At 35.8% G+C, this 14,851-nt stretch overlaps 1 protein-coding gene across 1 annotated transcript in view; it reads left to right on the forward strand.

The window, feature by feature from the left end:
* GBE1 (1,4-alpha-glucan branching enzyme 1) overlaps positions 1-14,851 on the forward strand; it is a 290,929-nt gene that overhangs the window by 249,618 nt on the left and 26,460 nt on the right. The window contains exons 13-14 of the mRNA XM_060150750.1: positions 3,210-3,394; positions 5,035-5,165. Of these exons, the coding sequence (XP_060006733.1) occupies positions 3,210-3,394; positions 5,035-5,165 (316 nt within the window). The remainder of the gene's footprint in view (positions 1-3,209; positions 3,395-5,034; positions 5,166-14,851) is intronic.

Genomic DNA, 14,851 nt, shown 5'->3' on the forward strand with positions numbered 1-14,851 from the left:
AGGAAACTGAGTCCCGGAGAGATTCAATTGCCTAAATTCATGTTTCTCATAAGTGTCCTCATTGGAATTAAAATCCATGCAGCAGGCAGTCATCAAATCCAGTTATTTCCACCTCAAAAATGCCATTCTTTTCTCCATTCCCACTGCATCTGGTCATCTCTCGTTTTTTTTTTTTTTTTTTTTTGGCCACGCAGTGCGGCTAGTGGGATCTTAGTTCCCCAACCAGGGATCAAAACTGGGCCCTTGGCAGGGAAGGCACAGAGTCCACTGGACCACCAGGGAACTCCCCTGGTTATTTCTTATCTTATACCTTGAATTCCATGTTAGCTTTCCTACCATTCAGCTATTTCCAATATCCAGTGTCTCCTCCACATTGTATTTACCAGAGATACTTTAGTAAAAACACATTTGAGCTTTGCATCCCCCTACTTAAAAGTAGCTTAAGGTTTAAAGATTGTAAGGCCCATCCTAATCTAGCTTCATCCTGCCTGTCTCACCTCTTCTCCTTACCACAAGCCCTATTTCATGGCTAAACCAAACTCCTTACTACATCTCACCTTCTTACTCAACACATTTGCACATCATTCCATTATCTTGGAATCTCTGTCCACATATGAGAATTTGGTCAATGTTTACACTGTATTTCCATGGTATCTGCTTCTAAGCAATACGGGAGAGTGGTAACCAAGGGTGAGGGTGCTAAAATCGAACTGTCTGGGCTAATAGGCCCCACTACTTAATAACTCTCTGTGCCTCAGTTTCCTTACCTATAAAACTGGGACAATAATAGTAACTACTTCAGGGTTGTTGAAAATGAAAGGAATTAATTCATGTGTAATGCTTAGAATAGTGCCTGGCAAATAATAAGCCAACATTAAGCTTTTGTTGCTGATTCTACTATGATAATCATGATGGCAGTGATATAACAGTCTTCCCCCAGAAAGGCTAAAGAAATTGCTTATTAATACTGGAGTCAACTCAGAGATTCATGGTCATACCAAAATAAAAGTATTTTGCCTGTAGAGACCTTGGATCCGGTTTGTAGGCTACTATACTTTAGCTACCCTATGGCATTTCTGGTCTCTCCTAAATTCCCAACTAGTTGAAATCCCGCTAGTACTAGGACATATAATTTTCTCCAGACAGTACCTTCAGTATCAGCAATGAATATGCTGGACTACAATTCTGGAGGTGCATCTTTTTGCTGGTTGAATGGATGATGGAACAAGCTATGCCATGGGTTCACTATGGGCTGATGTGAATCAGGCTCCAGACCTAGGCAGGACTCCTAAATGTAGCAGAGGGAAGTTCCCATATCACTTTAAGACACCATGAAGTAAATAAAGGCCCGCAGAGTTAGAAATCTGGTTCCCTCCTCTGTCACATAGCAGACAACAATATAAGAAGTATTGTTTAGACTGAAATACTCGAATTAAGGAAAAGTTTTGCAGACACTGTAATTTTTATGAAGCTGCTACAGATATATTTGGATGTTATTTTTATTTTGATGACTATAGTCCTGAAAAGTTAAATGTAAATTGCAGTGTTTCTTAGCAGAGTTTACCACTTAAAGCAACTCTACAGTAAATCATTTTGAATTACATCATAGCTTGTTAGTTTTTATTTATTAGACTATTAATATGCTAGCTTCTCTTCTGCCTTTCTTTTTTATTGAAGTATAACGGACATAACGTTACATTAGTTTCAGATGTACAACACAATGACTCAGTATTTGTATATATTGCAAAATGATCATCCAGTCAGTCCAGTTAAGATCCATCACCCTACATAGTTACAAAAATTTTTTTTTCTGTGATGACAACTCTCAAGATCCTCTCTCCTAGCTAACTTTCAAATATGCAATGCCGTATTATCAACTATAGTCACCATGCTGTACATTACATCCCCACATTTTTTAATTTTTATTTTATAACTGGAAATTTATGTCTTTTGACCGTCTTCACCCATTTGCCCAACCCCCCACCCCTACCTCAGGCAACTACTGGTCTGTTCTCTGTCTCCATGCGCTTGTTTTTTGTTTGCTGGTTGGTTGTTGTTGTTGTTTTTAGACTCCACCTATCAGTTAGATCATACGGTATTTGTCTTTTTCTGTGTGACTTATTTCACTTAGCAACTATTTACTTTAAAGTAGGACACACTTGTGTCAGCTACGGTACTTTCCAACTCAAAGGAGAAAACTGTGGCTTAGAAAAGTGCAACATTAAAGTGGCAAATGTAAGTAAATTTTGGAAAGTAGTGTTTAATTTTTAGGAGAAAAAAAAGAAGCCATAAAATAGAAATCTAACCTGGGAAAAACAATAGGAGCCGGTCTATTAGACCACTAATATCTAAATTTGATTTTCAGAAGGAAGAATGTATAATATGTAGGTGTTATTATTTTATTTCATGTTTAAAGTGTATCAGGTTTCTGATTCTCATCATTATAATGAGAAATAATATCAAATGGGTTCCCAACGAACTGTCCCAGCCGTACACACACACACACACACATTTAAATTAAAGATATACATCTAATGGTGGCACATGGATCTGAGAAAGGGATGGGGAAAATGAATAATAAAAGTGATGACTTGAGTTTCTGTAGCACCTGAAGTTTAAAACGTACTTGCCTGATGTGATGAGGTAGAAAGAACTTTGGATTTTAATGAGAAGAACTAAATTTTAATGGTTGCTTTTCTAGTTATTATCCATGTGAGGTTGGGCAAATCCCTTAACTGTCTAGAGTTTTGGATTTCTCATCTGTGAAATGGATATAATAGAGTTCCTTCGAGGATCAAAAAATAATGTACATACAGCCTTTGGAAATTGCAAAGCGTTGTACAGATTTCAGAGATTATAGAAATAGAGATCTCAAAAATTACTCCGAGATTGCAGAGATTATTTCAGAGATGAAATAAGTATGACAGAGATACTGTTCTCAGTTTGTGCATGAGGAAAATGAGATGTAGAACAAGGAATGTGTGACCAGGCTACAACTGTGCCCTGGGCTTTTGAGTCCAAATGCTGCTGGTACTGAATGCTAGACTATGCTGTTTCTAAGCCAGGGCTGTGCATCATTTATAGGGCACAGCTGTAGTAAATTATAACCTAAACTGATTTCAAAGACTTTAAAACATACAATTATTTAGTCATCTTAATAAGAAATGCTAATATTACCGGGTGATGTTCATGTTTGTTTTCAAATGCAGGTAATGAATTTGGGCATCCTGAATGGTTAGACTTCCCAAGGAAAGGAAATAATGAGAGCTACCATTATGCAAGAAGGCAGTTTCATTTAACTGATGATGACCTTCTCCGCTATAAGTTCCTAAATAACTTTGACAGGGATATGAATAAATTGGAAGAAAGATGTCATTGGCTTTCAGCTCCACAGGTAAGCTCTTTACTCTAAATGTTATGTTTTAGTCACATGCTTAGAATGGCAATTGATTTAAATCTATATGCAGATCTTTTAAACAGCATTTTATTATTCAGTGTGTAGTGCCCTGTGACATACTTCAGGTTGTCAAAACATGTTACTGAAGTCTCCCCAATAGATAATGAAAATCTTAAACATAATTCCCTGCTTACATTCCTGGTTAGCTTGTCGTTGTTGTTTAAATTTAGTAATTTTTATTTCAATTGGTTAAAATAAATGACAAAAGCTCTGCATGGCATCCACTTTGGAAATTGCTGTGGAAATATCTTAATTGTTTTGACTATTTTTCTTTATATAAATAATTATGCTGTCATAAAGAAACTGCTTTGACAACATGGAGATTTCTTTATTCCTTTTTTTTTCCTTCCTTTACTGGTCTCTAACTTGTCATTTCAATAGATGCCATTATACCTCCATGCTGTTTTGTATTTTTCATGAGCCTGACTCTCCTCTGGAATTAAAGTCTCAGTTTTCAATAAGTTTTAGAAAATGTAATTAACAGGTTCAGATTTTATACAGTGTTTTTTTTTTCTCTTGCAAAAATTAGCATATAATATGTGTTACTTATAATCCATTTACTTTCTACTGGTGCTGTTTGAAATTACTGTTGATGTGTTTTTACTTTGGTGTCTCTGATTTTTTTTTTAATGGTTGGACAAAGGTACTTATATTTTCAGTAAGATTGTCTACATGACACAAATGCCCTAATCGCATTTATTAGTAGTGCTGTTTCCAGAAGAGAGAGCAAAATGATGCGCCTTTTCAATAGGAACAATGTTGAATACCAAAAGGCATGTTGTTTGCTCTAGAGCCTTAGCTCACATTTCTAAATTACCAAGAGTGGCGCTGCTGACGTGCATGGAAATAAGTCCTATCAAAGCTGGGGCTGGAAGAGGGTAGGGTTGAGAAAACAAAGCCTTCTCACTACCTACTGTAAAATGTGGTGTATAAAATAAGAGAGCTTGTAGATATTGTAATTCCTTTTCAGACTTTCTCTATTATTAGGCAAAAAAAAAGTATACTGTGAAGGACTCTTGGTTGTTTTTGAATCTGACAAAGTCGTGCAATAATGTAAAGTTTTTCAGAAAACTACAACTTCAGAAATCTGGATATGATAACAATGTTACATCATATTTTGAAAAGTAATTTTATATACCTTACCTCATTAAGGAGTAAAACAAAAGTCTTAAAGAAAATTCACTTATAAGTAGATCTAATACACACACACACACACACACACACACACACACACACACACACACACACACGCGCGCTTTATGTATAGCACAGGTGCTATATTTTTAGCTAAAACCTAAGCCAAAACCCTAATCCTCTGTCTGTGCTTTGTTTGAAGTTGGCAAGTTGCTGGTGAGCTTTTATACTCCTTAAGCAATTTTTTGAGACTGCTGTTGGCCTAGAGTTTGATAGGGCATGATTGCAACATGTTCAAAAAATATAACATGCTAGAATTTTCATTTTTGGCTTAATAACTAACAAGGCTGTTAATAAAGACAAAAACAACTTTTTTGTAAAGAATTTACTTGTAGCAGCATCTGGGTATTATTTAAATGTATTATGTGTTTTAATTCTTGCAGGCTCATGTTAGTGAACAGCATGAAACCAATAAGATCATTGCTTTTGAGAGAGCAGGCCTTCTTTTTGTTTTCAACTTTCATCCAAGCAACAGCTACACTGATTACCGACTTGGAACGACAGTGCCAGGAAAATATCCTTTTTGTTGCCAATGAATATGACTGTCTGCATTCAGTTTTTTTATTGCATCATAGAGCGTCAGAAAAACTAATGCTGATCTTGGTGATGGTAGCTCTGAGTTTCTTCATCTGAAAAATGAGGGACTTAAAATAGTTGATAAATCTTTGCTTAATTCAGGTACACTAAGTTAACCCTAAACTCCATTCTGGCTCTAAAAAGTATGATTTTTAATATTTTCTTAAGTAATATTTTAATCCAATATGTAGTATAGGATTAATATACTATTAATATACTGTTAATAATATAGGAGATAATTGTTGTTTCTCTTTATGAAAATATTTTGTAAGTTGCCCCTGAGAATTGTCTCCGTTCCCCCTCTCCACTGAGTGAGCAAGTAGACAGTAGCTGTAAAGATAGCTTCCTTCCCCTTTCTTTTTCCCGTCTCCTAAAATACAAGACATAGCTCGCTTTTGTGGGCCTGAATTGGTAAGGAATCAGGGCATGGGAGGTGGAAGCAAAGGAAATAATAGGGAGAATGTTTTGATATCGTCTGAACATTCATTTACTCATCCATTCATTCATTTCACAGATATTTACTAAGCATCTATCTATTGAACACCTGCATGCCAGCCCTGTGCTAGGTGCTGGAAGTACAGGAATTTTCCTGGCAGATTCAGTCACTGCCCTCATCGAGCTTTTAAACTAGTGAAGAAGACAAACATTAATAATTGTAAGTGTGATCATTGTGACAAAGTGAAACCTGCTGTGTATTTTAAAGAGATTATGGCTTACCCAATCCATGGAAAAAAGTGACAGATTCAGGATCTAGCAACAAACCAGCACAGATTTTTAAACAGGCAGTAGAAATAATGTGTTCTTCCCCTGAAGCCCTAACAATGATTAATGTCAGCCACCTGAGTGAGATGCCGGACGCCAACATGAAGTCCTACGTGTCAGGGTGTCTCTAGTTACAGTAAGAGAAACCCCCTTTTTGACTGGCTCAAACAATAAGGAAAATGCATTTTGCCAAACAATGAAAGCCCTGAGGTAGGGGGACCCCAGCACTGTGACAATATCATCAAGTTCCCTGGTCCATTGGCCTTTCTGCTTTTAACTCTCAGGGTGCCAAGCAGTGTCCAAAGGCTGGCACCTGGTAGAGTTGCAAGACAACAGCCATGGTTCCAAATGTCACCTTCAGACACAACAAAAGGCAAAGAGATTTGTGTCTTTTTTCAAGAATGAAGTCACTTTAGCAAATTTCCTTTTGTATCCCATTGACCAGAATTCAGTCACATATCCCCAGAGAGGTGTCTAGGGAGGAGAATGCTATCATCATTAGTAGCTTAATCAGGAATTACCCCTGAGTCTCCAGGAAGTGGCCTCCTTGGTGAAGTGGCTGCCCAGACAGAATGTTTCTTGGCAGTTAGGAGTAAAGGGCCATACTATCTGATAAGTAGCCTGTGGCATCTGTGCTGCTCAGTGACATTGAGGGTCGTGAAAGATGTTCCCTGTCTTCTACCCCAACCCTCCCAGATCACCATCCCACAGGACATCAGAGCATTTGGGAGGGAAGGCTACTGCTGTGACTAATAGCCTAAATATGCCCCCCAGTTAATACAGAGAATGCTCAGATAATGGAAATCAGTGTAATGAGGTTGTCTGCACTAAAGAAGAGCTGTACTGTTCAGGAGGCAAATGTTCTCACCATCTCCATGAAGAAATGCAAACAGATGCTAGACATGTAGCAACTCATACATAAGCCTTCTCAGCTACAAACTGCTAAAAGTAATACCCCTAGACTAAATCCTGCTATATCTAGTAATGTCATATAATCAAGACATAATTTTGATTTTTATCAGATCAAAATGCAATTACAGAACACTTGTGATCTATTGCAGTGTTTGTTAGTTAAGTACTGCCCTTGACCCTAAGTGGGGAAGAAGAGATGTACAAAACCAATTTAGGATGTAAGGCATAATGCAGTAAAGGGGATGGGGCAGGAATGTTCCACAAACTTATCCTCATGTTTAACAGAGGATAAGTAAAAGAAAAATAAATAAATATGAGAGAGAGAGAGAGAAAGAAACAGAGATTGATTAACTGATTGATTGAAAAGGAAAAGACTTTTAAGCCTGGATGGGGGAGGGGAGAGAGAGAGATGATTGGTGGACTGATGGATTGATTAAGAAAAGACCTTTAAGCCTGGACCTTGAGAAATGGATAAAATTGTAGAAAAAATTGAGGAAGGCCGTTCAAGCTGTTGGAAATCAGAGACTATCCTTAGATAATGGATAGTACCATAGATTAACTGGAGAATGAGAACCAGAAGGAAAAGTACTCAGAGATAAAACTGAAAAGACAGATTGCCATCACATAATAGAATATTTTAATGCCTTATTAATTAGTTTAGGCTTTTTTCCTATAGTTTCATAGTGAGTCACTGAAGGGTTTGGGCTAGGGAGCTACTTGATAAGAATGTATGCATTTGGAAAAGTTATCATGTACACAGGGTGTTAGAGAGCTTTTATGAGGAGAGAGGTTGGAAGTACAGGTATCAATTATGAAAAATTGAAGTACACGTAAAAGAGAATTAGGGTATGAACCTCATGTAATGTCCATAGGATAGAAAGAGGTATATGAAGCACTTTCTTGCAGTGAAAGGACTCAGCAAGTGTTTGGACACGGGGTGTAGAAAAGAAGATACAAGGTTTCACTTTGAAGAGTGAGAAGAATGGTAGTAGCATTATTACTGAGGATAGCAAAGCAAGGAGGAGGAGTAACCAGTTTGGGGAATAGAAAATATGAATTTAATTTAGCATCATTGACAAATGGAAATACATGGAATTTCAATGATGATGTCTAGGAGAAAAATCTTGGCTCAAGCTACATTGATCCCCTATCTGAAGTCTGTGTAATTTAACAATATTATTAAATGAAAATATATATAATAACATAGTATATTTTACTAAGTAAAATCCACCCCCAAAGTTAATTTTGTTTAATGATACAAAGTTACACTGTACATGAAAGTCTAGTTTGGTTTTGGTAAACCTTGCCACAAATTGAATCTTTCGAAATTTAGCCATTTGTTTAAATGCCCATAGGCACCTGTTATACAGAAAATTTCTATACTGATAAATACTGAATGCTTTATATTAATGACTCATTTCAGAAAATGTACTCATTAAATGTTGTAATGATATACAGATCTTGGAAAATTGGGCCATATCTTTATAGAAGTCATAGTTACAGCCTTAGTCATCTGTTGCGTCTCTAAGAGAACCTTGAAGAAATATTGTTTGGTTCTTTTACTACAAGGATTTTGTCTTCTACAGATTTGTGCCCACTTGGACCTTATTTACTCTTGCTGCCTTTCTCATTCCTGTCTTTCTGTAAACAAGCTGTAACTAATTCCCATATGTTATTGCTTCCTCCAAGGACATTTGCATTTTAATAACAGTCTCTTTGAATACTCAAAAGTATGGAAGACCTAATGGACTAGATATCTAGTAGAATAATTTTTTTTATAATGAGGATTTTTTTTTTGAGGAAAGGAAGGCAGGAGAGCATTTCCAACATACCTTAAACCATATTTTCTAATTAGCTATATTACTACTGCCAGCCCTAACTCCTAGCTTGAAATCATAAAAAATTCCAGTTTTTGAAATGCTTTATACTCCAATGACCCAGTTCGGTGCAGAAATCCCACCTATATACTCCTTCACAAATCATAGCAGTCATTAGAACACTTTCCAGTCTTAGGAATCTCACTATTTCACAAGGTAAACAATTCAAGTTTGTTTGTTTTTAATATAGCCTTAAATGTAAGTGCATTAATTCTGTACTCTGGGGCCAATGCCTGTTCTATATGCCAGCTATTCAAATCAAAAAGGCATTTAACTTGTTCCTCACAGTACCACCTCTCCTTAGTCTACCCTCTTCCAGACCAAATATACCTCTGGTTTCTTTAATAGATTCTTGTGATACTTTCCAGACCTGTTACCATCATGTCTCTCTTATCAGAATCCACCCAGCATTGTTCACACTCCTCTTCATTATGTCTCCAGAACTAACAGCAGAATATTCCAGATATGGTCTGGCAAGTATGGTATTGAGTGCCCCATTTCCTCCTCTCATCTTGAGACTGCTGTCTCATTAATGGAGTTAAAGTTACATCAGCTTTTCTGGCAGCCATCACATTTTTCACTCATACTGTATTCACTTTCAAATAAAAAGCTTTAGCTTTTCTTTATGTGTACCTGTATTATGTCCTGTCTCCCTTATTCTTTATTTATTCAGCTACTTTAACTAAAATCCCAAATTTAACATTGAACATAAAAAAACATTATTTTTTGTCTCTAAACTATTAATAGAGAAGATAAAAGAGCACGAGAGTATTAATGTTATGATCATACCATCTCCCCTAAGCAATAGATAGATCTCTTCTCTCAGATTCTTGTTGTTTCTAGCTTAGCTTTAACAGTCCTTTTTACTATCCTTAGCATTTTACAAGTCTCATTTCTTTTTGGTCTTTCATCTTTCTGACTTTGTTCTTATACCTTTAAACAACATTGTAGTTCAGCATTATAGAATCATTTCAGGTATAGAAAGTACGAAAACATTGGGATTTCTATGCTGTAGTTTCTGACTTTACCAAAGTGTTCTTCTATGACACTGGTATTTCCAACTACTGAGCCAGTGAATTGAATACAGATTTTTCTCTGTGAAGGATCCACAGAGGCAAGATTGGATGTATTAATCAAGTCAGGAAATTCATCAAATTTTTAATTCCCAGAAAAGCAGGATTTGGTACCAGAACAAATTTAAAGTTTCTAAAGAAGTCATTTGAACTTCCTCTGTCACTATGAAATATAAACCTGCAATAGGCAGCATGTCTGAATTCTTGCGCAGTTCCATTTTTTTAACCTGTGTATCCTGTATATCAAATAGCAAGACATCAACTTTCACTCAGATCTGTGTAGCATATGTGCTGACTGTCTTCCCAAGAAACTGTTGTAAGGGGAGCTATTTTGGGGGCAATGCCAGGCAGAATAGAAGCAACACTTTAAGGATGCTTTTAGTTGTCACTTCAAAATAAGATGATAAATTTGGAAAGCTGAGAGGGTTGTCTGCTTTGTATTACTAAGGTTTTGAACCTGGTCTTCATGGTGATTGCTAAAGGACATAGTATTGTTTCTACAAAAGGAATCTGTAGCCATATTCTAGAAAACAAAAAATAGCAACAATAAAAACCCTTTGCCTGGGCACTGTCTCCCATTTGTCTTTTTAGCCACTAATCTGCAATGTAATAATCACCAGCGTTCTTTCCTACAGTGGATAGCAATGTGGGTGATGCAGAACTGAGACCCAATGTACTGGCAGGTTACATGCTCAGGAAGATAAAATGCATTCTCCTGATGTGGTGTATTTGCTTATGATTTTACATTGTTTAGCTGGAGAGAAAGCAAGAAACATAATGCCCTTTATAGTATCAGAATCATTATTGTATTTCTGTGGTCACATTTCTTCACTTAGACCATTATCAAATCAGCATTGAATCAAAAGGAAAATTGCTAAGCCCCTAAGGACAAACTACTCTTTCTAATCCATTTTGAATAAAACAAATGATGCTGCCTCATTTTGAGTGACGTAGGGGAGAGCATGGGTGAAGGGTCCCTCTTTTGAGGACCTTCTGTTTGCTAGCCATTTTTATTAAGTATGTAGCTTAACATTCCCAGGTGCCCCGTAAGGTGGGTTGTATTAGATTCATGTGACAGATCAGGAAACTAGGCCTTTAAGTAACTATTCAACTTCCCTCCAGCACAGGCTGGTGAAGGTTGAGCAGTGTGTTACAAAGCCCATGTTCTTTCTATTAGACCACGGTGCCCCTTTCTGCCATTCATGGGTGCGTACATTTAGTTGCTGGTGGTAGCAATAGTGGTATTAGAGATGATGACTTACTTCTGTAATGTTCAAAAGGATTTTGCTATAGTTCTGGGAAAATAGGTAGCATGAGAAAATTATACACAATTTCATGGCACAGACTTCAGTCTCGTCAGGTTCCCTCAGTACCTCACCATCACGCTCTACAAATTTTTCCCCACATATTCTTCCTCGTGACCCCTGTCGCCATCATCCAAAAGAAAAAACTAAAAAATAATTTTTTTTAAAGCAAAACATGAAATAATTGCTTCAGGTCAATTATTGTGATTTCTCTGCATTCTGGAGAATATAAATGTGCCGTAGTTCTTTGCTCAAAGTGAAACCTTCTGATGCTTCACATCAATTAAGTTTACTGTAAAATATTTATGTGAATGTTAAGCCCTCACAGCTCATTTATAAGGTATGTGTCTTGGTATGTACAGATTCTTATCACTCTGAGAGCGTAAACAACACTAGCAACAAATGTTTTCAAATTATTTGTCAGCATGCTTTTGAGGTGGGGTGAGAATAATAGTGTTATTACAGCCCCCTTTCCAAATGGCTTTTCAGCCTCTTACGATATTGAAATGTTAAGAGGAATCGTCATAAATTATGGCTTGTGAAGAATATGTGAATCCAGGCCAAAAATATTTAAAGCTAAGGGAACAGATGAGTAAATAGTTGGATTTGACTCAAGATCTTTGCAATATTTTCATTAAACTGCTGAAAGATGTACTTTTTAAAATGTAAATTCAGACACTGACATTTGCAACCTGCACACAGAGTTTCTTATGAGCATATAAGGTCACTTGGATGATTCACTGAAGTGTGATCGCCGAAGGCAGAGATGTTGTTGTGAGTTGCTTAGTTTACAGAAGCCTTTGAAGCGTGGTTATGTAACAGTCTGTGTTTGTTAGAATCTAGGCTTTATGCAGCAAATAAAAACAAAGGACTTAATTTAGGATTAGCTAGTTGCCACATTCTATCAAGATTTTATATGTAAAGGTTAATTTCTGAACTAAAAATGTAGAGCTTAACTTTTTAGTTTTCCAGGCTTAGATGTTTTGGTAAAAAATTAAAGGAAGAAAAAAAAACAAGTCCAAGGGTTTCTCATAAAAGATCTACATGGTGACTTTGAACAGATGCAAGCATGTTTCTTTTCCTCATGCGCATATGTGTGAGAGAGAGAGAGCACAAAAGCGCTTTTACTCTGTGTCCATTTAGTGATGAAGCTCTTTTTATGCAAATGGGGACAGGTAATCCTACTAACAATTTTATATTTAATGTAAGTCCTCCTTTTGTTTCTGTAGCTTCAAAATGGATGTACACTCATGGCCTTGGTTAGCCTTCTTTAGTTTCAAGGTGAAAGTAATACTTTTAAACATTACCTCATTACCTAGAGGTACTAATTTTTCATTGTTAAACACTGTCCAAAAACCCCTGTGATGTAATGATAATGACAAACGTGTACCCCCCACCTCCACTGGCAATAAAGAGCCTATGATTTAGCTTCATTTTCTACTCAGGAATTTGAGATGAATCACAAAGTAAGGAAAATATTTTGCAACTGCTGTAACACTTTTAGATTGGTTTAATATATATTCATAGGACTATAGGTAGTAATGAATAATGAGTGGGCCCTTACTACACACAAACGTTTTTAGTTTTTTTTTTTTTTTAATAGCTGAGTGCTATTCAGTGTCATTCAACAGCATTTCTGATTTTGGTTCATAGCTCAGTTGCTCAGTGATAGTCTCCTCTGGTTCCAGAAATTCATCTAACAATAGCTCAGTCAAGATTTCTCTCCTCTATTTCTTGTCTTTCTGGGGAAAACAGAAATCAGAAATATTATTGTATGCTATAAAAACAGGACATTCTCACCTACTAGTTGTGTCATTAATGGGAGGAAAACATTTGTTCCTAGCATAAGTATTTTTACCAATTTGTGAAAAGAGGTACTATTATATGGCAATTGACTCCAAGATACATGGTAAGACTGTCTTTCTTATATTAACAATTATATCTTTACTTGGAATATATTAGGTAAACATAAAGCTAAATTGTTGATTGATGGATGGATGGATGTATGGATGGATGGCTGGATAGATGGAGGATACAGTTTCCTAATGGTGGAAGAGCCCTTAAAGTTGTTCAAAATTAAGTAATTAAAACACAAAGATTTCTATAATCTATTGCTTTTCCCTTAGAGCAGATGTTTAATTAAATGGTAGAAAGGAAAAATTGATAAAATATTATCAATAACATACATCATGATTTTGTAGAATTTAAAATTGTGGAATCTGCTGTCAGAATACTTGCTGAACAGACTTTCATAATAAGACCTACCATCTATTTACAAACATATGCTTTGCATGCTGCAAGCACTTTACATTCACTATCTCATTTAGTAAACTTTTTCCTTTCTTAGGGAATAGCATTGCAAACTGTAGAGGAAGGAAAAATCCACAATGAAAACACTGGCCTGAAAGATTTCATATCTAAACTTTCTTTTTAAATTGTCCTTTATTTAATTAGTCCAGAACAGATTTTTCTCTTTTATTTTGAAAAATAAATTATACATATCACCTTTATATCTGATGCCAGCTTTTTTAAAATAGAGCATTCAGTATCTAAAATAAATTTCTAATATATTGAATGTTAAATTACTTTTTCCTTCTGCATCTCTGTAGAAATTAGCCCACCCCCCCCCACTTTTTTTTTTTTTTTTTTCAGTGAACATCTCCTGCCTGCGAGAAAGCTGTTTGGATCTTCTATAAGTGAGATATTTTTATTTTCATCATTTTCTGTTAAGCTGTTCTAACTCCCACAGAATCTCACAGGGTCAAATTGAGGGCTCAGTGTTTCATCTATATTTGAAAATGGTACCTGAATATTCCAGAAGATTTCTTAAAATTAAGCCATTATCTAATTACTGGTTCATTATAAATGTTTAAGGGCTCTTAAGGATATATGGGTGCTACAACCAAAAGAAAGTTGTGTCTCTCCAGAGAAAAGTGGAAAAAGTAAAGCCATGAACAATGTGTTCTTGGAAACAGTGGTTTCAGTTATAACCATGTGTAAGAACCATCTCTAATTCTATTAATGTGGTATCTCTTATCCTAAATGATGGCAAAATGCCTAATTAATCCCTATTTTATTTGTGAAATTTATCTGTGGAACTAATTAATCCTTTCGGTAGTTACATGATACCAACTGTTGAATAAGGAAAATATTCTTTATTATGTTATTAAGTAAAATTATTTAATTAATATATAACTTAAGTGCAGTCATATTACCTTTTATTGGCACACAATTAACATTTATGATAGGAACATTAATTTAAACAGAAGATTATTTTCTTTGTCTGTAAAATTATAACCATTACTGTAATTTTTTCCCCATAAGCTCTTTGTTACTTAGGGAAATAGTCAATTTCACTCTACTACCTTCCCTTCTAACGCTCTTCCTTTTTGTTCAGCCTAAGGAAAACAAAAGGAAAATAAGTTTCTCTGTGGTAGCATTCTTTACTGATTCTGAAACATTCCGTTCTTCAGTTTGTTCTCTTACCCTAACATTCTTATCTCACAAAGGCTCATGTAACTTGTATGGCAGTAGGTATTTCTGGGTCTTATATTTGTAAACATTGAGAAATTTGCTCTTTTTCCTAGGATAGTGGTTAAGAGCATTAGCTCTGGAATAAGACCATCTGAGAGTTCAAGTTCCATCTCTTCCACTTACTCATGAAAGTAATTTCTTTGTTTCCTAGTTTTCTCATTT

Source organism: Lagenorhynchus albirostris, chromosome 5 (assembly GCF_949774975.1).
Source record: "Lagenorhynchus albirostris chromosome 5, mLagAlb1.1, whole genome shotgun sequence".
In the NCBI taxonomy this organism is placed as follows: Eukaryota; Metazoa; Chordata; class Mammalia; order Artiodactyla; family Delphinidae; genus Lagenorhynchus; species Lagenorhynchus albirostris.